This window comes from Polyergus mexicanus, unplaced genomic scaffold, assembly GCF_030449975.1.
Source record: "Polyergus mexicanus isolate NDT 795.1 unplaced genomic scaffold, iyPolMexi1.0 SCAF_6, whole genome shotgun sequence".
NCBI classification, from domain to species: domain Eukaryota; kingdom Metazoa; phylum Arthropoda; class Insecta; order Hymenoptera; family Formicidae; genus Polyergus; species Polyergus mexicanus.
Window position 1 is genome coordinate 11,970,920 of NW_027223326.1, and position 24,637 is coordinate 11,995,556.

Sequence of the window (24,637 nt, forward strand, 5' to 3'; positions counted from 1 at the left end):
ATGAAAGGACAGAGTTGCACGGAGTAAGTTCGCAGACGTGCCGATAATCATAAATTTTATGCCGCTTCCCTCACACAAAAATCAGTGATTTGAATTCATTCTAAAGCGCAAAATTAATATTTCAAGTCTTGCAATCTCTTATTGGAGTGTATTTTGAATGTTTCATATTATAGAGATTTTTCAAATTAATATTTTCATCGAAATAATTGTTCAAAATTTTCATCGATTTTTGAATTATTTATTTTCATCTTCTATCGCAATCGCGGATCTTTCCAAGGTTTCGTGCATTTATCGAGAAAAGCATTGCAAAACTGCATGCCTTACATAGACATTCTCGCGTGGGCTCGCCTACGATTTGATTTTAGCACAACGTGAATGTCTTCAGATTATTGCGTCCGCGTGAAGAATGACAAAGCTCGCAGTGACAGCCAATCGGACATCTGTCACTTCGTCGAGATAATTGTGAAAATAATGTTGCGAGCACTTGCGCAATGTGTACAACTGTCAGGAAGATATAACGGTAAATAATTTTCTTCAGCTACTGATAGATATCTTTGCATGATTAGCCATAAATAAGCCATAAAATTAAGCCATAAAATAAAAATATATTAAATAATTTCTTTAAAATAAATGCAAAAATATAAATGATATTTTTGTCGGAGTCTCTAAAATGTAATTTACTATGATAACTTAATGTATAAATTTTTTCTATACTTACTATAATCACCCCAAATATCATCCCATTATTTCTCAATAATTATAATTATCATTTTAAAAATATTAAAATATTTGTTTTAAATTAAAGAGCAATTTGTTTCGAATCTATATAGAAATACAAGTGTAATATCGAATAAACATATTCCTTGATATATTATGTCTCATTACTGAATAACACTACCTTTCCCTGACAAGTGGAGACTTCTATGAAATAAGCAGATCTGATTTCGCTATTCGTCTTTTATAATATACAATAAATGGATTCTAGCAAGAAAGCACGTATTGCAAATGTTCTCTGTAAAGGTCTATTTCTGTCGCTGCCTTCGCTTTTCAGCTTAGACAGCGAGTGCTCGAAATGGAGCAATAATTACTTTAGTCTGAGGAAAGTCAAGAGACTGGAAATGTAACATCATTCGCTATAACAGTATAAGAACAACGGTTACGACTCGGCGTTACGCAAGCACAATTCAGCAAACGTTTATGCGCGTTAATATTGGTAAAAGAGACACATATGTATGCGAATTGCGTCCTTTCGCTGCATTCGTAGCACATTCGGAATCTAGCGCGTTCTTAACGTCTTCCGCGATAACTGTAACGCAGTAATACCATATAGCAATCGTGGTTTACCTGTGTTTCCTTAACCCGCGATCGTACAATAAGAGATACATCGCTATAGAAAATCGTTCGCATAAGTAACGGGGAAAAAAAAAAAAAGGGCAGAAAACGAGACGTTAAGACGCTCGAATTTATGCTGCTATTGGACGGAATTAGAAGATACGATAAAAGTTGCGATCGACGATAAATCGTCCTTTCCTTCCTGCACCGCCCACAGTGATTTGCTTTAATCTATCGACCGGGAAGACCGATCGCGGGCACGAGTTTGGTCGATCGGTTCAGTAGTAGCGATCGTATTTGGATCGGACGAGCTAGTTGCGGTCGGCCCAACAGCCATTATCGACACGCAGTAGTTACGGTCGATGCATAATCCGCCGCGAGAAATTGACGCAACAGCCGGAGTGACCTTCTTCACCGTTTCATGTGCTATTTTTCCCTGATCGTCATTTTTCTCTCTCCATCAATCATTTTGTATACTTTTCTCTTATTTCATCCCCTTTCTCTTATTTCGTCGCGAAAGATTCTGCATTCTAAGAACTTTATTTAGGATTAAGTAAAGATTTTGTTTTAAAAGCGGATCAAAGTACAAAACACTATATCCGAGAATCATTGATCGAAAAAATCATTTAATATTTTTCTCTCGATTTTTTTCAAATATATTAGATTTAGATAAAAAAATATTTACGGGAAATTCTCATTGTAAATATCTGTCGTTTCTTATCGTATCTTTTTAAAATTTTGTTTTAACAGCTAAAATAGCAAATTCTATCAAAGTATAATAATTTAAGCAAGGCGTATGCGCAGCGGCAATGTGTTAACACAAAAAAAGAAGGAAGCTACAATGATGAATAGCGAAGTTAATGGATCGATAAAAATCATAGAAAGAGAAGCCCGATTGCAGTGCTCTGGAAGCAGATAGAAAACATTTTCGGACGACACTTCTATTATGGGATGAGAAAAAACGAACCGGCATCGGCACGAAGAAACGAAAGATGGCTTCGGGGGAGATGCAGTGGCGGATTTAGGGCATCAGGAGCCCTAAGCGGAACTATACAGTTAGAATCTTTAAACCTACGTATGACTCGAAGAAAGATATCAGATTTATGGAATGCGCTCCAACGATACAAATATAACAAGTTATAATTAATAATATAAAAATAAATATATAGTCTGAATATATATATAATATAATATAATAAAAAAATTTAATTTTATAAAAATAAATTTATAAAACAACTTGAGTAACCGTTTAGATCCGCTACTGTAGAATTGCGCGACTTTTATTCTTATTTCGCAGCAGTCCATTCCATCTTCTCTTTCTCACCCTTCTTCTCACCAGCTGGTAGTAAATCTCCCGGCACTCGTCTATCGCTCCGAGTCCAAAGCACCGAAATCTTCCCTTTATCTCTCGGATACCAACTTGACTATGTGTTTCTAGATATCTTGTCCGATTCGCGAGCGAGATCGGATTTCGTATAAATACGAGGGAGACGAAATTACGAATTGGTTGACTTTTAGTTATCGGTTTGTAGGTTGACTTTTGTAATTATTTCAATAGATCGTTTATCCCAATATTCGAACTGCGAACGTGATGATGATTTAATTAAGATTAATATTATTCTCAATTAAAATCGTATACAGTATACAGTATATTCTCATATTAAATAGTAGTGAGTCTTGATAATTAAATATAAAAAATTGCACGATGTTTGCATGGAATGTTTTTAAATAATAACTAATTTTATTTATCGTTTCCAAAGCAAATTTTTCTTAATAAAAATATATAAAGAAAAATACCGCGATAATTATTCTTTATGAAGAATATACAAATAAATAAGTTTCTTGATATTATTTAAAAACAATAAGAAGATGATCCGTATGCATGTGCGTATGCAAGTGGACTAAATATAAATACTATATATGTACGTAAATTTAATTTACATTTCGCAAAAAAAAAAAAAAAAAAAGAAAAACGATCGTTTATATTACACGGTATTTGCATATTGTATAGTGTACGTATATTAATTCGATCTTGGAAATTATATCCGTTTGGGTTTGTTTCTCTTTCGGTGAATTTAATGATGACATTTAATGATGACATTTAATAAATGTATGCAAGTTGATCTTTCTATAAGCACAGCTGACGAATTTTTTTTTTTTTATCAAGATTTTTCCGACACCCGGTAGTACTAGCGGGAATATTGATTCAATTATATTACGCCTGGGATTATTATACGGATCATCTGCTCAGAATAAAAAAGATAGCATATCCGTACGAAGAATAATTAATTTAACGAAGAAAATAAAAAAAGGACTCACCAAATGTTGCTTGATGAAATTTCCCAGAGGAGATAACTTTCGAACGCTGGATCTCAAGTTTTCTCGTTCGTTCGTGATCTGTTGCTCTCTTTCATGAAACCAAAAATATATTGAATTAATTAAATAAATTTTCCTAAAAATCTAGTGACAAATTAAAAGAAGTAAGAATGTTTCTCGCGACAAATTGCATCGATATATTTTCAATGCCTCTCTCTCTTTCTAAATGAAACAGAGTTACATTTAATTTTCATGTTTTACTTTATTTTTTTTTAATATTTGTCAAGACGCAAACAATGACATCTTTACGCCTGAATTTTCAACGAAATCAAGAAAACGTAAAAATTTTCACAAAATATATCATTTCAGTTATATTTAAATAGATGAAAATGTGTGACTTGAAATGAATCGCTGTCGAAAAGTCGAATTGTGATTCTATCGTTTCATTTTATTCCTTTGTCGAAAAATTACCTCCGTCCTTTACAGATATTTTTCAATGCTGTAATATTACATGGAAGCATGCAATATCTAAATACTTTTCAGATTTTCATATTTGCCAGAAAAGCCGAGTAGTTTTGTCACAACGCAATATTATCGTCGACAATATCGCCACTTAATTCGATCCTTGTACACATTCTTTAGTTCATAGTACTTGATGCGACCGAATTTTTTTCACAAAAGAAGGCATTACATCTAGGAATCATAATAACAACGAGCTCGAGATAAAACGATGCGAGGAAATGTTTCATTCGTGAAAACTTTGCGACGGAATCTCTCACTTCCACATTTACTCTTCCTACTACGGTTTTGCTTTCATTTTTTTTACGGAAAGGCGTTAAGCCCGGGATCTGGGAAGATCTAAGAGGAAAAGAATGGAATAGAAATGTCAATCATGATGTTTCACGTTTTCAATATGCTCGCCAATGCGTAAGACACTGGTAAGAAAAAGCAAATCGTACCGACAGCGATTCAGCACGTTTCTTTACACTCAATGTTTAAAAAAGTACGCTATTCATTACACAATAATTTTTTTCTTTTCTATTCTTTGCGGTTAAGTAAAAAATCGTCACGCAGACGATAATTTCATAAAAAAAAAAAAAAAAAAAAAAAAAAAAAAAAAAATTGAATGACTAATATAATTTTTAGAAAACCAACGATATTATTTCTGATAAGAGAAAATTGTTTTATTTAATATGAGTGTTCTCAATTTTTTCAAGTCATAATACAATTCAATTATTGTTGTATTTATGAAATTAATTTCGTGATAACAAGAAATTAAAGTTTGTCTGCTATGATTAATCAAGTTGATCGACGAGTATTGATTTTCTACATCGCTATTGTCATAGGATGTATTTTTTCAAATTTTATTGACAATAAATGTCAGAAAAAGGTACAAAATACGAGTGTACCGGTGGAGCACTGATGTGGAATATCAAAGAATAATGACCGAGAATCGAAGTGATGCATCGACTGGAAAATTGGGGAGGAATACCGATGAGCTTCGACTCCGCCCCTCAAAATTGTTCCGTCTTCCCTTGCTTGTTCTCAAAAGTCAGGAAACGAGATTATAGCAAAAATTTAATAATTACGACAAAAAGATTCACATTGACGCGATCTCACGAATCTTCATGACTTTAATATTAGAAGATGTTTATTTTACCACGGTGACATTTATTTAACAATCACAGATATATATTGAATAAATGTGCCAATATTTTCAAAAGTTAAATATACAAAATAAAGTGCAATTAGTTACTACCAGTAGAAATTTGAATAAATTTATCATTTATTGTAAGATAAACGTATCATATATTATTTAAATTTATGATGTTTTTTGTTTTCTATTCTCGAATTACACTCTGTCCCACTTCAGGCACAAGACTTAAAACGATAGAATCTTGAAGAGTAGCACGTTCTCATGGCAAGCATATACAACAATGTTTCGCGCAATTTAGGCTTTTATTTTACGAAAACAAAATACATAAATATTGCTGTAGCGAGAGAACTTGATTTATCGCGACCATCTCGTAACTTTCGGTACCATTACACGTGCAGTTGCTTCTCCAGAGAAGCTATTCATTTTGCTCGGACAACGCGTTTCTAAAAAAAAAAAAAAAAAAAACCCGACAGCTTAAAGAGAAAGTATGAAAATTTAAGAAATAATCTAAAATATTCGTGTAATTCGAATATTTCGAGCATTACGACGAGAATAAAGCAAAGAGAATTTTTTTGCCCTTTTTTTCGTTCTCGCTATTACTTTCGAGTCCATCGCAATTCTTTGACCAATGTAGTGATTTATCGCAGGTGGCGGTTTATTGACCTCTTTCCGTCTTCTTGTCTCTCATTCTTTTCAACTGTAATTTATTATCCTGCCAATGAACCCAGTATCGCCACACGAATATTCGTACGGAAGCGAATGGACGACATTTTATGATCGTTTTCCGGATCCGCTACGAATCTGTTAAAAATGAATAACACGAGCAATCGTTCCTTTGTTTTTATCTTTTTCTCCCTTTCTAATTACCTAAATTCGTATTACAAGCAATTACAAAGCAATTATAGAGAATAGGAGAAAAACGAACGATGATTGATATGCCAACAGTTGACCTTTAAGATTTTCAACGGAGATGAGATAATTTTATAATGTATATATTTTTGACAGTCAGACGAGGAGTATTAAATTCGAGAATTATAGGACAACATGCGAAATCTCTCATTAATAATTTACAGTCTTTATAAATTTTGCAGCTTTCAAATGTTCAACTAAAAGATTATTCAAATATAGGAAGGTATTTAATATAATAATTGAATTATTATAGACGTCGCAAGTACAGGATTTAAGTATAAAAATAATTGATGATACAAATAAGTAAATGAAATAAATCACTTATACTTACAGCAACAGTCTCGTTTCGATGTCGTCTACGTCAATGACAGCGCGACTCAGAGCCGGAAGACTACTCGCTTCGTATGGTGGATTAGTTAGATCTGAAACGTGACGAAAAAGCTTCCTCAAATGGGCATGTTGACGAGAAGTGCTTATATGAATTTCGCCGTAGAATAAAGCTTAATCTTGTCCGAGAGAAGAGAAGGATATAATCCAGGGATACAGAAAAATTAAGTTAGCCAGGCCGACTTGACTCTTATATCCTCATAAAAACTAGGTAAAATTTCGTCGCGCGTTCTCTGTCGCATAACAAACTTTGTGACAATAAATTACTTTATGAGAATTAAACGGATAATTAATCCTAAACTTAGAGAAATGATAGAAGTGGAGGGTTAAAATTATGTCATAACGGAAAATTAAAAAAAAAAAAGCATAATTTATACATAATGTTGAAAGATATAAAAAAATTATATGAAGAAAAAGGAAAATATCGAGTTATAATATTTTGTTCACTTAATTTTCTTTAAACTAATCGTTTCGTATTTTATGTAAGTAATTATGTAACCGTCATGTAATTAATAATAAACGGTTGTATATTCACCTATACTGGAGTGGTAATAATCGCTGTATCGTCCATAAGGAGGTGCCGCCGGATGCGAGAGAGTATTCACTCTTCGTCTAAGATTCGTTGCCTGCAAAATGAAAATAAAGATATTTTATGAATCCCATTTCAAAACTCGTGTCGTATACCAATTCGGAGAAAGTCGTGTAAACTCGCATCTCTGACACTAATTGATAAACGATTTCCCACCAGTAACGAAAAGAGAAAAAGACAATCGTAGAAAAAGAGCAAGTTACGAAGAGTCATCGCGCGCGAGCTTTTTCTAATTTCGATAAAGGGGATTCTCATACGATACTCGGAGCTTTTCCATCTTGTCCTTTTCCAGTGCCAGGATTGAGATTTGCGTCCTGTTAGAAAGAAGGGGATCTAGTACGGTCGAATCGGAAGCTTTTTTTTTGCTTTTTATTCAAAGTCTATCTCTACCGAGAGATCGGTCAGGTTTTTGTATAATAAACATTTAGCACAGATACAAATCGTCTTCTTTAGCATTTCTAATGCAAATATAAAAAATAAATAGCCGAAGATAAACGAAAAGAGATAAATGTATTATGCTCCTTGTATTTTTGCGCGATATATGTATATTTATTTGTTTTTCATCACTTTTCTATCAAAATATTGTAACTGCAAAATCTGTAACCTTTTTCTAAAGAATTATTTCTACGATAGTGTTTTTTTCTTTTTCTAAAAGTTTTTTATTTTGCATTTATAACAGAAAGAAAGAGATAACAAAAAAAAGAATAATTATAAATGTGGATTTCCGTATATTCGTATGTAGTAAATATAAATTTAAAAAAAATTGTTTCAAGAACTATTACAAGAGAGAGAGAGAGAGAGAGAGAGAGAGAGAGAGAGAGAGAGAGAGAGAGAGAGAATCGTCATTATAATTTAAAGCAATGTGTGCCTTACGTATTTTGGATTAATAAAAAACACTTGGTATATATGGATAATAAAAATAATAAATGCGCAATAAATGATGCGCGCGCGGCAAGATGGACATAAAGCCGAAGTAGCATCTAGGAGAATATAAGTTGCGAAAAACTTTATAAAACTTTGGCGTTATTCAACAGCTATCCTCACTATTAATTTTCAACGTGCAAACGGGATGAGTTTTCCGCCAAGTTTTCCGAGAGCAAGAAGCATTTACGCGGGAGGTGAAAGCGAGGTAGAAGTCTCATTATGTTCGCAAATTTTTTATTACCTAGCTACATATTGTAAATAGCACCAGACATTTAAAGAGACTGCAAAGGTAACTTCAACTATCTTGCCAAGTACATAAGATTATTGCCTTTTCGCGACGAGTCGCGAGAAATTAAAATTTATCTTGTCGTCGGAGACATTCTCATCTCGCTTATAAATGTCTATTCTTGTATCGCTAATAGCCAATTATATCATCGTAATGTACTACTTATGGTTCATTCATCTGCTGCAATTGCAATGAATATGAATAAATTTACCAAAGATTTGTCAAAACGAAAAATCGTTTGCGAAATGATCATGTAAAAAAAAAAAAAAAAAAAAAAAAGAATGACTGATTAAGGCAATTATAAAACTGCTTTTTTATTAGACGGTGGTATCAAATAAAGTAAATTGCAGATTTACGAATGGCACTGTTACATCAGCGTGTTAATGGAATTTTTGAGATACGTTCTCGTCGATTGTAAATTCAGTGAGTTTATCTCGTCAACGAATAATTGCTAGATTTTCGGAAATCATCTAGCAGTTAGATAATTCGCAAGTCAAATTGTCAATAAGAGAGCAGAAGAGAATTGATGAAACATATACACAGATTGCGATTGTATCGTGCTGAATGTATTGTAGATGCTGGTACATATGTATGCAAATGGGTTAAATGGTTAATTTAACCAGTTTCGCGTGCAAGATTCAGATCTGATATTACATAAAGCCGCGATTCAGATGTTTAGATTCCTATAGAATGTATAGAACAATAGCTTCGGTTAGAATTCAGAAATCTCGGATGCACTTTCTCGCGAAATCCTCGTTTATGTTATGATTCTCAGTCTCGTATAACTGAATTTAGAATTCAGCAAGCATCAAAAGCCGTGTATTCTCTACTGCAGATATTTCACAGTACTGCATCAATCTCTAATCCTTTAAATCTCTAATGGTCTAATGTAAATCAGAAATTTTCAATATTATCATTATTATTTCGATTAATTAAATTATTACAAATATTACGATGCAAACAAAATCAGAAATTATTGAAATAATTAATAAACACTTATTTAAATTTTAATTTTTCAAATACGTACACTCATTTTATTATATAATTATATTTTGACCGGTATTAATTTAATCGATAATTTTCGCACGTGAATATCGAAAATCCTTCATCGGATGAATTGACATTTTAATTATGGTGTAAACTGATAATTTCGATTCGCTCATGTACGGCATAGAATTTTGCTGAAAGTTTCTGATAGAAGTTTCCTCTTTTTTTTTTCCTACGAGATGGAAGCTCGTGAATAAAAAATTGAGGGTGACAGCGGCAAAATGTTTCCTCTGAGATTCGCTAAAAGTGGAAAATCTGATTCAATGATTAAGCGAAAAATTCGCCAAGTTTCCCCATGCCGCACAATTCTCAAAGATACGAGAACCTATGGTCCAATAAAAAATTGTAAATTGAGTGAAGCTTCTGGCGGGCACGGAAAGGAAAAAATTCGCAGCTGATAAAGGACGCGAATAGAATCTCATTAATCTTTCTGGATCAGTTTAATGACATCCAAGTCCAGATAGCATATCTTTCGCAAATTCCTAGAAGACGATAAGAATCGCATTTAACTATTAATTATGCTCTGATTCGGCGTGATGTGCAAAGTATATATTATTACGATGTCAAAATTGTCACCTACTATATTTTAATATATCGTGTCTTAAATTAGACTAAATTAGATTGAATTAATCATTATTAATTGACAGAAAAAGAAAAGAAAATAAATAAATATTGAAGAGAAAAATTATACGATTAGACTTTTGCTTAATATTTGGAAACTACACGATGTTCGTAAATTACTTAATTAATAATCTATGTTAATTAAAAAAGAAATTTTTCGAATTTTCAAATGAAAAGCATTCACGCAAATTTCTTCGTGTTAACGAATAATTTCCAATTTTAATTTTTCGATTTCGATACGAATTTTCAAATTTTAATTTGTTATTTTATATCTTATCTATCTATCATTTTTGACGATATCTTCCCTCCTCCCTTCCCCCCCTCCCCCCTTCTCCCCAGCTGCTAGTCATTTCATATTTCCTAAAACTAAAAAATATCATTTCTAAAATAAGAAAAAAATTACGGATGACCAATCTTTTTAGAGAGCAACTACGAATTGTCAATTTCAGCACCTTTGCCATTTTTTTCACAAAGCTTATCAGATATTCTTTACGATTTTGTTTTCTAAAATAACGAGAGATCCTTACAGGATTCTTTTCCATCAAACTGCGCGTCCTGGTAACTTGCATTCTGCCGTCGAAGACATCATGTTCAAAGACGTCAGGGTTCTTATAATCAACGTCGACCACGTCGACGCGCTCGTCCTCCGCCAGCGAGCTGAGACTGTTGTACCACTGCATACTGCTGGTCCTGTAGGGCTGCTTCGAAGACTCGTGGCTGCGATGAAGATCTTTGCTGAAGCTCAAGCTGCGTCTAATCGGCTGCAGACCGCGATTTATCACCGCCGGTAAATCGGCGCTCCCTTTTAACAGCGCGCCGAATTTCCGACGGAACGACGCGCGCCGTTCGAGCTTCCCGCTCGAGCTGTCAACATCCTTCCACGTGCTTTCCTTCAATGCCGGTCTCTTAACACCGGAGGATTTTTGACACTCTGTTGCGACGGATGATGAGACGATATTAATAAAAAAGAGCCTCATTCTCTCTTTCTCTCATACATATACCCGCGATGGTTTTTTCGAAACGATCGAAACTATGTATTTCTCTTCAATTGCATTATATGTTGAGAATATATGTTGCAATATAGCTCATAATATATACACACGTGCCTATTATACAAGACTTGATATGAGAATTGAAAAAAAAAAAAAAAAGGAGCTCATCGGCATTTACCATAACAGAATTTTTATTGTTTTCTTATCAGAATAAAATAATCTGTTTTAATATTAATCACAATTAAGGAAGTTATATATATGAATTTATTATTATTCTTGATTTCAAAATTTATGATTACTTCCTTAAAAAAAAAAAACAATATTTAAATTTATTATTCAGATAAGTTACTTTAAATATTTTTTTATAAAAAATGACATCTTGGGATGATGTTACATCGATTTGATTCAGATATTAAGAACGCCAGTTATAACTTTCTTGACAGTTTTGACGTTTGTTAGAAATCAGCAATATCTCTAGAGACTTTGCTGACACTTCTCATGTATCAAGAATTTTGCAAAGAGCGATTAATAATTTAGTACCCTGCGCACCTGCTTCCTGTTTGCATTCCTTCGCGAGATTTTCCTGCTGCAGCACATTTGCACTCTCGTCAATGCAATTCGTCGCTTTGTGGTTCAATTTAGCCACTTTTTTCGAGGATCTCTTCGTTTCCTTCTTCAACGTCATTTTCTTCGAACGTATCTCGCACTACAATCAATTGCACTTAAATAATCACATTCGAACAACGCGAATTATGGCACGTTTAATTTTAATCAATGATCGAATCGCATCGACTTTCCATTCCGTTTTTCACAATCGTGTACAGTACATCTTTAGCCGCAATTTACGCACACCGAGTAAATTCTGTCATAAATGGTATCGCTTCGATAACGACGCGTTATCGTTGCAACGTATATCAACTATATCGGTAATATCGCGTGCACTCGTGCCTTTTTGCTCTCCGTGTATTTAACGAAGCCTGGAAGTTGAGATAAAATCGATCGCGCCATCAGAAGTTAAAAACTTTCTTAACCGCTTTTAAGCCTGTTGATCCGATTTACAACCTCGTATCTGCCACTGTTTTTTTAAAATATTTTCCTATCGTATTTTTAGCCGATACGAATCGAGAGACATTACGGAACGCGCGTTTTTTTTTTTAAAGAAGTGGAAAGTTCTTCCATTCGGAGCATCGAAATTTTGCGAAAGCTTTTCGAAATCTCTCAATGTTTATCTTTCAAAAATGTTCTAAATGTCTTAACATTGCGTAAAAAAATTATGTAAAAATTACAATTATTATATATAGAAATGAAGCCAGAATATTTTCCAAGAGAAATTTACCAAGAGAAGAACGTGTCTTTTATTATGTTGCCCATGTTATCTCATCATTATGTTCATAATTTATCTCTTGTTTCCAATCGAACGATCAATTACCGAAACAAGACTTACTACTCAAATAAAAGACGTTACTTATCATACTGAAGAAAAATTAACGTCTGTTCCATTATCAAATCGAAAACAATTCGAAACATTGTCAAGAATGTTGAACGCGCAATTCTTACATAAAGAAAAATTAAGTTAATTTTAATTCCCTTATAATACTTATATTTATCAGAAAATAATGTAGAAAGAAATATCCAATTAATTGTAATATAAAAAAATATTTATCAAAAATATTAAAATTCAAAATTTACATCATATTCTAATTATCAAAGCAATTGACATTTATTTGTTTTAAGAAGTGATATAATTATCTACATAACTTTTTACTCAAGAATGATTCGCACATATCTTCTATTTCATTAATCATGCAATCAATTGCATCGAAGATAGAGTATGGTGCAAAGTTTGAATTTTGATTGCATTACATTTTGATTGATGTACTATTACATTTTTTATGCGCCTCTTATCTGCTAGCTTATTAATGGAATATTCCTGGCTCGGAAATTATGCAAAATAACATCGTTTCGTTCCATCGCATTAGAGAAGTTGTTTGAAACAATCCACACGTTCCGTAATTATAAATTATTGTATATGCTTTATATTCTCCAAAGTCGAATATATACGTTAGCGTTGTGAGAATACACGGACGCATTACTATTTTCCCTCGCAAAATTATTTAAAATGAATAAATAGAACAAATTATTTATAACAATGGATCTTTAAAATAGTAAATAAAATATTTTTTTAAATCTATTTTTTTTTTAATCTTCTCTTTATCGGCCAAACTGACTAAAATATGATTTTGTTAATAATCGGTCTCGTCGAATGAGTCGCAATAAATCGCGAATCTTTTGCGCAGAATTCTCTATAACAAGAATTATGATAAAAATATGTACTCAACTATGCCTCGTGAAATTAACGCACTGTTCGTTATAATTCTTATCATTCGTTTTGTTGCCTCGAACATTAGAATGCGTTTCCGCGAATGAAATTATATAAACCATTTCAATATATTGCATAGGTCATCCAATATATCGTTTATTTTCTCGTACAGTCAATCAAACAAAATTTACTTTAGCGATATTTTTGAAAATAATAGAAATAATTTTAAAAGTTATGTTTACTTGTTTGCTACATTTTACAGCCACATTTTAATGATACATTTCGCAAGGCATTTGTTACTTTCGATTTCGTGCTTATCTTTTTTTAGAGTTTGACGTTAATAAATTCTTGTCAATTTTCTTTTCATACACTTTAGTTCGCTTTAGACTCCCTGTTTACAATGATTACGAATAAGACTGTTAATCTATCTTGGTTATCGAGCGCTGAATTATTATATCACACACTGTATCTTTACGTTCCTTCCGACTCTGCAAAAATAATAGCGTCGAGTCTAACAGAATTAGCATGATTATACGGGAAAATTGCTCAGTCGAATCCCATATCTGGAGCGCGTAATTTGCGCGGCTTGCGAGCCCGCAATACACAATATCGCAAAATTATCGGCGAGAATACGGATTATAAGTCTGGTTAATCCTGGCCACGATAAGCTCGCAACGGACTGCGTTTTGTTATCAGGCGGTCGCGCACGGCGAGTTCACGGGTTGTACGCGATAATAACGTGACGACGTAACGGCAAATTATTGTCGCCGGAATAAAGTGCGTTCTCAGACGTCACTGTTTAATGCATTCGAGAATCAGCCAACCATGTCTTCGACAAATATTTACCGACATTGCCTCGCGCTTAATCGCGATCATCAGTCGCAACGGCGGTTTACCGGAATAAATTTCGCGCAATCGATATATTAAGTTTCCTCAAAATTCACGACTCGACATTCGCCCGCGGGCAAAACACGGATTTTTAGGATAATTCACTACGTACATTTAATTTAATATTAAGCATCAAAGATAAATATTGTTTCATGTGTTATATATATATATATTTTTTTTTTTAATAATTTTTGTTAAACATATGACTCTCTCTTATCTTTTATCTTCGGATTAAAAAGTTAAAAAAGATTAGCTATTCTAATTAAAATTCCTCGTTAATAATTAAATATATAAATTGATAAATAATAAAATAGATAATATAAAATAATTAAAAATATTTTCATTCGGCGCGTTGCGCGTGTTTGTTTACACACTTACAAACTGTATTTTAAGAAAAGATAATCGTAGGAATGTACATTTTCCAAGAAGTGAAGAAGATAATGCGTTATCATGCGATTGTAGCATGTATAGAGAAATTACATGTTACGCGTTACATAATGATTTGTCGTGCTATGCATCAAATCTATGAAATTGAAGGATACGGCGAAATAATTAAAACGCCATTTCGATATTGAATAATGAGTATTACGGGCAGCTTGACTCGCGAGTTAAAAGAAATGTGAAAAATGTGATTTTAATCGATAGAAAAATCAAATGTAGTTCGATCTTTTTTTTTTGTGGATAAAAAAAGAAATCTTAAAAGATTTTAAAATGCAAACGTAACCAAAAATTTGCCGAGTATTATTCCGAGAAATGAATTAGAGATGAGTCGTTGTAACGGATGCAATTTCATACATTTACCGACGTAAAAAATAATATAAGATCGAATTTACTAATTCAATAGTTATCTGTGAATCAACGCGAGTTATAATATGTGATAAAAAGATTCAATTTACAAAATTCGTTACTTCCAAAAAATCATTTCGCGAACGTAATGTGCAATGTATTTCGTCCCTTATTATACACATTACATTTTATCTAGATTATGAATTTTATTTTGTATTAAAATCTTTTGAAATAAATTTATTTATACCCGTCACATACACCATTCATATATAAATGGCTTGAGATAGAAAATACTTTACTGCGATATACGCAGATTATTATCTAGAGAATTAAATCTATCAGTCATGGAAAAAATGCAATCTCTGGAGGAAAACTAAAATCATAAAAAAAAAGAAAGAAAAAAAAAGAAAATTGTCTTAATATAATTTTTTAAATTAAATAATCACATTTTTAATTTATGCGATTTTCCATTTTATTAAACTCTCTGCTTGATCAATCGTTAATTACCGACATTAGCTGTGTACAACAGAACGTTTTATACAAATAGTCACAGCAGGTTTGATTTCACACTCTGTATAATTCCGTTAAATTAAGTTTCTTTTTCATCGCGCTAATAACGTACAGAGTCGTACGACACCCACACAGGAAGAAATTTCGATCGGTCAATTGATTCATAATAGTGATGCGAGTCTTTTTTTCTCTCGTTGCATCGAACGTACATTAATTCAGCCGACAGTATTTGCTTCCGCAGAAATAGAAAAAGTATAAATATCACGCGATTTCATACTTTTGTCGCGAAATGAAATACCGGAGAACCTTTAGGAGAGAAATTCGTGTCAAAGGAAACGGCGCAAACTCGCAAAAGTTTCCCTTTTATCGCGTTAATCGTTTGCATTATCGGTAAACTACTGGAAATGTAAGTGAAAATTAATTCGAATGCTACTTTTACCTCGTCATGCAACTCGCTCAAACGTTTAAAATATTTTAAATTTACACGATTACGCGATATTTCGTTACGTTGTTTGAGTTTTCACTGATTTCGATCCTTTCCGGATCGTAGAATTCCCATCGATTTTAATCGCTTTATAATACATATCATTTTGTATATTTTGTATATCAGGGCACACGTATAATTGCACCGAAATATTCCACTGACACTAATTCAGTTTACGTTATGTGCATATTACGCTCGATAACGAAAAAGAGTCATTCGCGACAGTCAGTCTTCAATTTTCTCTTTTCTTATCGGTGTTTTCTTCTTGACTTTATTTTTCTCGGATAACCAGTGGAGCAGAATAAATGCGACACGCGACGATAAAACCGCGCTTTGGCGACTGACGAAGGTGCTGCTTCATTATTAGCTCGGCATTACTATGGTTGATAATAAGCCACGTAGCTGATAAACGAGACGATCCGAAGAAACAGAAAAGAAGCTAGTCAAACATGATATTTAAGATAAAATTTTTCAAAAGATAAAAGAATTCCGCGAAGATCTGCCGCGGATTTTATATACCATATATGCATATTACTTTCATTATTTCATTCATTTTTCAATTGCAATATTTAAGGAGAAATTAGTTTCAATATCTCGGAAAATCTGAGTGTAAAGAAATGCACGGGAAATTTTTCATACATTTTATATAATATACTCGTCCTATATTAATTACGAGACGGATGAAATACGATAAAAATTATAGTATCAATGTGTAATAAAATTTTTTTGTATGAGTTTGATGCATGTGAAGCTAATATCATATTTTTAATCTATTCAGATAAGATCTGGTCGCAAAAATGCACGATAAAAAAATCGTTTTTACGCGATCATCACAAAAATAAATTAAATGAAATGGAATGCTCTTTCCATTCCCCCCCCCCCCCTGAATCGTACTTCACTTATTTCTTTCACGCTTATCGATATTATCTCACTTTCCGCCGATTCCGATCTAATCAGAGCATTTCGATCTATTATCTTTTTACTACTTCCAAGATAGATTAATCGAATATAAATTCTTTACTTAAATAACAATATATTAAAATTAATTAAATCAAAGAAATCGAAACTTTAATATCAGTTTCGCGAGGCTCGATTAGACCACTGGATTTCACTTCTGCGCTAACTTCACTTATTTCTTATTCTTTTCCGCGTTATTTCAATTTTCCGCATGGATTCGTCTGATTTTCCCGAATCCAAGTTAGACTTTTCATGACAGTCGAAATTCTCGCTTGCTAATCGCGCGTGAAAATAAACGCGCGAACAGATCGCATCTCGCAGATTTATCAGCTAGCCTTTGCGATTACACACTTTGTCGTTATACACGGCAGCAGATTTTTCTTCGATCATATCTTTTACTTGCACTTCCGGTCGCGCGCGAGCGATCGGTTCGCCGTGTGAGCGCAAAAATTGCGGCAACGGACTAAGCAAGAAATTAAGGAGACAGGTGAGGCGAGGTTCGATAAGCAGTTTGCTGGCTGCGGGGGGAGAGAGAGAGAAGGAAGAAAAATACACGTGGGAGAGAAAAACGCGAATGCGAGTCACCGACAAGGAGAGATACATTTGTACATAGAGAAGGGGATACCCGCAGTGGTGCTCAATTATAGCCGCAATATGGTTACATGGAATTGGCCAAATGATTACGACTTGACTCAGTATTATCTGAGTCGGCATATCGGCAACGCAAATATCGACCGACTGAACTCTACAGAAATATTTTTCAGAAATAAGAAAGAGATGCAAAAAATTTATAAAAATATATATATATATATATATAATATTGAAAAAAACACATTATAACATTAAAACACATCAAAACATATTATATATATTATATATATATATATATAATCTTTCATATATATATAACATATTATATATATAATCTTTCTCTATACGCGAATAAAAAAATATTAATCATATTAAAATATATCATACAAAGCTCATGTGACTTTAGGAGTATCAAACGCAGTACTAATATTTTTTCGCAATTACATTGACCACTCGTGTGTTTAATTTATATTTTCTATAAAACACAAAATATATATGTAACTTCATAAAATCAGATTGTAACACCGAGTTAAACTCCAAAGTTAAACTCCCAGCTATAATTTGTGATTTTACGCCAACTGTTGATCCGGCTATGTTAATTGCTCGGAAAACAGTCATGTTTGTGTTGTGAGATATCAAGATCCTTATCCTTATATACAGTCCAAATTGAAACCCAATTTACGTTAACTTACGACTAACGCGATCAAAGTGTATTGTAAATTGCATTTATATTTACATATGCGTTGCGTTTCTTGATTTTTGTTAAGTTAACGAAAGTACGAATTTTGCATTCAATTAAAAGTATTTGATTTTATGAGAATCGGAGGGAGGGGGAGGGGGGGGGGAAGGGCAAATAGGGGCGAAGCTCAAAACCCACGGAAACCATAAATTTTCCAAACGCTTGTAAAGTCTACTTGTAAACCCACTGCATCTCTCGGTAAAGTAAAAATTCGTGAAAAACTTTTTCGTCGTCTTTCTCGCGACTTTTCAAAGGACTCTCGCTCAAAGTTTTTCGTATAAAAGCACTTTGTCACGTTAAATCTCAATGAAGTTTATCGTTCTCATTTGTGATATCAATAAAATCAATAAAATGTTTTCTCGAAGAGCGTCTTCATCGAATGATTAACGCATGTAAAATAACGCACTTAAATTAATAAAATGGGATATTTAATTTAAAAGAAAAAATTCTTCCGCATCAATATTATACGGTTTTTATCATAACAAAAACAACCATATGTTAAATTAATATTTAAAAAGAATATTGGGGAATCTATATAGTCAAATATAATTTTGAGTTAGATATAAATTAAGATAAAAAATTAATCGATAAATGACAATATGTACCACATAATTCTCCTAAGTATGTGAGTGTGTACACAAATACATTCGAATACTTTGAATTATATATGCATAATTCAGCTAAAGGAGAATTGACAATGAGGAGCAGAAATAAATTTGCTAGCGCGACGTTGAGTCCCAGCGATAGCACAGGTGTCGCGGTTTAGAATGACATGCCAAGGAAAAATTATTGAAACCGTTGCGAATATTCTTGAAAGTGACAAAGTTTTGAGAAAAAATATTACAGATAATTATATTCATTATATACAATATTATTATCTCGCCTTCGAATATCTACTGCGATTTAACGAATTAAATTTTCTTCAAATGTTACATAAATTGGAAAAAAAAAAAAATGTCTGACTATATATTAGAAAAAGATTCTTTATCATTTCAAAAGTAGTAAATTTGATTTTTATCTATAAACACTCTCCTATAAATACACATTTTAGATTTTAAACGTTCGCTTTTTATACACAATTTCTCGGATATATAGCATAATTTTTAAATTAATTTTTATATTAAATCACTTTCTTCCTAAATTTCGTAAACACTAATCAAATGTTTTCGATCGTATGAAATTAAATAAATAACAGTAGCTTACGTGAATTATAATTTGTAACTAAACAGTTATTTCATTTTTCCATTTAATTTTGAACTGTCCTCAAGAAACGATGTATGGCTCTTGATGACTTTGTCTGCAATTTAATCACTCGCGTTAAAATGCAATAAATAGCGAATGTGGGTTATCGCTGCTATAAGTTCGGCCATATATCCTACGACACAATATGGGTGTCGTTGAATCTTACGAGTGATGCCTCCTCGGTAGGCAGACGCTGATGATGCTTTAACGATTTATTGCCAACAGCGAGGGATCTTCGATTTTTCGCTCGCAATTAGAGTAGCAAATCCCTCCCGTGAAAATAAATTACTCGTTCACGCTTCGTTAACTCGGCTTCCATGGTGCTCTGAGACAGGTGATCGCTATCGCGAGCGAGATTTCTGGTAATTTGTACTATGCCCTCGCCATTAGAACGGCAATTAAGTGCATAAAGGAATTGTAAAATTGTGGCGTACGCGCGCTCGACTTTTACGGAGGGATCTTTAATTATCTTATATGCCTTGCGGCCTCTATATATAGAGGAGTTTTACATTTCTCTAGAGATTTCTTTGCATTTCTTTGATTTCTATTATTAACTTGTAACTCGGTCGAAAAAAGACCGCATCCATTATGCAAGATCATTTCTTCGCGCGCATTGTATTAACCTATTTGTAATCGTAACACTATTATTAAGATTGATTATTATTTTTCATTACAAACTAATGAAAAAGAGAGCCATTCGAATGACTTTCATGCGCTATGTCAAAACTGAAAAAATGCTTTTGTGAAAAATATTATGTTGAAAAGAAAGGGATGTAATGGTATCTTGTTGGATTAAAATAATTTGCAATTTAGCATAACATAAATTTCAATCAATACATAGAAGAGAAAGAGAGAGAGAGAGAGAGAGAGAGAGAGAAGAGTTAAAAAAAATTAACAAAAATTGAAAAATTGTGTTATTAAAAGTTTTTCTTATAAAAAATACACGACGAATTAATAAAAAGTATTTATACACAAAATATTCCCTACATTTGAATTAAACTTGAAAGATATTTTATATAAAAGAGCTGCATATTTCATATCATTACTTTTATGTTCAATAACAGAAACTCTGTATCCGCACGAGTCCCTTCGTATAAAAACAATTTTTATCCTTCTGCGTGCTAGCTACATCCGACACAAGGAAGGAAAGATTATATTCGTATCTCGTAACCGAACCGCGTCTACGAGGCTTTCGTATCGTAAGAAAGTTGAGAGCTACCGGCGCTCTTTTTTTCCGGTGAAGCCGCGTAAGATAAACGATGGAGAACAGGTACGAGACGGTACGATCTAAGCGGATTACACCCGCGCCGGACGAAACGCGCGCGTGCCCGTCGCGCAAAAAGGAAGTTGGCAAAATGTCCTTTCCATGTGCTGTTTCGCGATGCAATTGCATGAGAAACGCACGCGTCGCGTTCCCACATTCGTAATTCGCATAATAAATGGCGTAATGAGCCATTGCAGGTTCCCACGAACGTCGCGGTTTCAGAGCTCAAGAATGCTCGTCGATCAAACGCCATGTCGAGAATAAACAAAATCTTCTCGATAAAATGCGCCGAATGTCATTCTAAGCTCTCATTTTATGTTAATTATTACAAATTACTAAATACGTTCTTTCGTCTTACTTAATAGAGGTAGGATGAGGAAAATTAATCTTTTTGTCGCCAGAATACACATTAAGCTATTATCGGGAATTGTTTCAAAAAATTTTTTTTAAATTTTTATCTTGGAATATATTGTATACGCTTCTCTCTCCACTTTCGTTTAACGTCTTATTTATCACTAATTATCAATTCGCAAGAGAAAAAAAACGATGAAAAAAGACTAATAATTACGAATTAATGTCCGAAGATTCGTGACAAAATCTTGAAGACGAAATGATTTCACTCTTTGACGGTCATTAAGTATGAAAGAGTTGAGCGTTCGTTTCAGGGATGTCTTGAGACATTGTCTAGATTTCTAGATGAAAAATATTCCTCCTATGTCAATTAAGCACGTGATTTTCGTTATCCCGTTTTGCCGAAGCCTGGCCAAGCAACTACCTTTTTTTTTTTTTTTTTTGTCTCCCACCGGAGGCATTAGCCTTACGAATATATTTAATAGCACGAGACAAAATATGCATTTCTTTTTTCTTCTCCAGCTAATCTTTGAACTAACGAAACACAAAGCCATTCAAGAGAAATGTATTATATATTCATAAATATTTGTTACAGATCTTTTAAATCCCGTGTCATAAAGCGAATATGTTTCGTTTCGCGAGTTTCTCTTGCATTTTAGACTAAATAACCGCAAACATATCTTTAACAAATCAAATATAATTAGTTTCTCAGTTTTATTTTCAACAATTTTTCTTATTATAGTTCGAAAAGAAGACGCGAGAAAAAAAGATTTATAACATAAAAAAATTTATTGCTAAGACAGACTTTTGTCATTTAAACGAGATGAAATTGTATTATATGCTGAATTCGCGTGTAATGCCAATTCAGGCAGAGAGTCGTAATAGCGATTTTACTAAGTAGGCATACATAGTTTCCTTGACATCCTTAACTGAAATCTTCTTAAGGTATGCAAGGAGTGACAGCGTGAATTATAGCAACGCACTTGTTGCGAGACCTTTAACCCAAATATGTTTCATCTTATTTTAAATACGAATAGATCTTTTACGAGATGTATGCAAAATACAATATATTTAAAAAATCCTCCGTAATTTTTACTAGTAGTTTTCTTAACAAATACAAATACACTTGTTTATGTTAGTAAAAGCGATAGCACACAGCCCACCATATATAGCATAACAATATAAATTACCTTCTACGCGAATGTGTTTTGCAACCGATCGCCTGCCGATTCAATGGACTTTCAACGACATACGGACGTTCCTACTCAATTAATATTATACGCGATAGTATCATTCGTACTATTAGATATAGTCGAGTACATTAATTATGTCCCGTGCGTTCACATTCAAGAATCTCATCACACACGACACGCCGATTCTTTTCGTTCTTTTGCTAATATTAAACAATTGAATCATGCGATTAAATATGCAAGCGAATAAACAAGTTTCTTAAACATTACAAATAATTAAAAATAGAAAAAACTTTATAAAAAGTTTTAAAATTAATTAATTTTAATTCACGATGAAAAGGTTTGGTCCTATTGAGAGCCTATACACAGAATTGAATTTTCTCCCGTGCATATATCGTACATGTAGCATCCAGCATCATCATGCAACCGCGGTCCTTATAAGGCAGATGACTTCGAGAAAGGTGGGTCATTCCCACCTTAAACCCACAACAGAGAGACACATGTGCATGACACATCGACTGGGCGCGGGCATGACACATCGGCCAACATTCGTGCGCACATGTATATGTACGCCTAATTATGTACACGTGCATCTATGAAACCGCGAGATTGAAACGCTTATTCTTTTCATCGTTACCGGCTCTCGCGAATCAGTTCGTGGACCACCGGAATTATTTTCATCGAAATCGAGTTATAGAATGACTTTGAGATCATAGCTAAAAATAAAGTACTCTATTATATTGTATCTCGTGTCTACGATTTTAAACTGCGAAAATTAAAGCATGATCTTTGAAAAAGTAATGTGCATTTTTTCGCATTATTGAGTTCGTTGAAGTATCCAATTTTTTGACTTTTACATTATGATTTCCATTATACCATGTTTAACATTCAATTTTAGATTTTCTGCAATAATGATTTTGTATCATTAAAATTAAGATCTTTTGAGAGAGATGTCACATTATATTTATTAAAATAAATTAAAGTGAAAAAAGAAATGTCTCTGCATATATGGTACAAGCAAATTTAGAAAAATAAAAGCCAACGTCCGAAACTAAGAGTGCAAAATATAAGATTTTGCGCTCTTTGTTCCATGTGATGGTTCTTATTTGTTCCGAATTTCCTTTAGTAAAGTAAATAAATTTGTATATAAAGTTATACGTTGTATTATTTAATTTTGTACTATTTTTATATTAACATATATTAAATTCATTTCGAAATCTTTATCAATTTTTATACGTAGTTTTATGAGAAATGAGACATCTGGTACTTAATCAACCCACATCTATTGTTCCGCTTTCTTGTTTTCCTTCCGCCCTCGTAGATTCAAAGAAGACTGAATAGAAGGAATAAACGATGAAAGATTCTTGCGAAGACAATCAAAACATATTATAGGTATAGATGACATTTACTGATGTTATTTACTTCCTGTTACTTGAACGTATTGTAAAAATTGATAGAAACATAGAAAATCTGATAAAATTTTACTTCAGAGAAAGTCTATTGCACGATAATTTATGAAAAAGTATAAAATTGGGCGCACCATTAATTTTTTCAAGTCTTGGGAGGAATTATAAAATTCTAAATTCGAAAGTTATATTTATTTAAAAATTGCTATTTCCAGCAATCCACGAGAATAAATTGAAAAAATTGATACACAACAATCTGTTCTTAAATTAGATAAATTAGAAAATATTCGCGCTTTAAGCGGGACTTGCGCGATTTCCGCCGGAGTTTGCAAAGTAGGTCGTCATTTCAGCATCATTACGGTACGAACTTTGCTTTCTGGCGAGTTTCGACCATCCGTAGGTAGTGACCTTATCCGCGTAGCCTCGTTGCCAATTGGTTCTACCAGTAAAGTTTTGGTTCGACAGAGCATACGGAACTTCCGGTCACCATTATTCGCGATCAAGATTTTGGCATCCGGATTATTAAATGGAATTTCGTAATATCCCTCGGAATTAAAAAATAATATAAAAAGCATTTTCACACATACAACATTTGCGCTCCCAAATTCTATATCAATCGCTTATCAATTATTGTTTATCGATTTTGTTTATCGTAATAGCAATAATCAGGTATTATTAAAAAAAGATATCACTATGATTGGAAAAGAAATGTGATAAGAATCTTGAAAGAAAATTTTGTAACAAACTAATATAATAATTAATATCATCAACTGTTTTGAACAATTTGTCAAATACATAAATAGCGGCAACCTATTGGATCAAGATAAAGATTTCGAAATCAATAAGACA

The 24,637-nt window shown here is 33.0% G+C and overlaps 1 protein-coding gene across 9 annotated transcripts in view; it reads right to left on the reverse strand.

The window, feature by feature from the left end:
• LOC138934353 (pleckstrin homology domain-containing family G member 5) overlaps nt 1-24,637 on the reverse strand; it is a 113,397-nt gene that overhangs the window by 60,423 nt on the left and 28,337 nt on the right. For 4 of the 9 annotated variants that reach the window (XM_070297980.1, XM_070297981.1, XM_070297987.1 and 1 more), the window contains 5 exons: nt 11,601-11,766; nt 10,596-10,999; nt 7,137-7,227; nt 6,546-6,636; nt 3,652-3,739 (listed from right to left, as the gene is read on the reverse strand). In XM_070297980.1, coding sequence (XP_070154081.1) covers nt 3,652-3,739; nt 6,546-6,636; nt 7,137-7,227; nt 10,596-10,999; nt 11,601-11,766 — 840 coding nt within the window. Of the gene's footprint in view, nt 1-3,651; nt 3,740-6,545; nt 6,637-7,136; nt 7,228-10,595; nt 11,000-11,600; nt 12,038-17,356; nt 17,456-24,637 lie in introns of those variants that run through there. The other 5 variants (XM_070297985.1, XM_070297986.1, XM_070297982.1 and 2 more) reach the window with 5 other exon arrangements.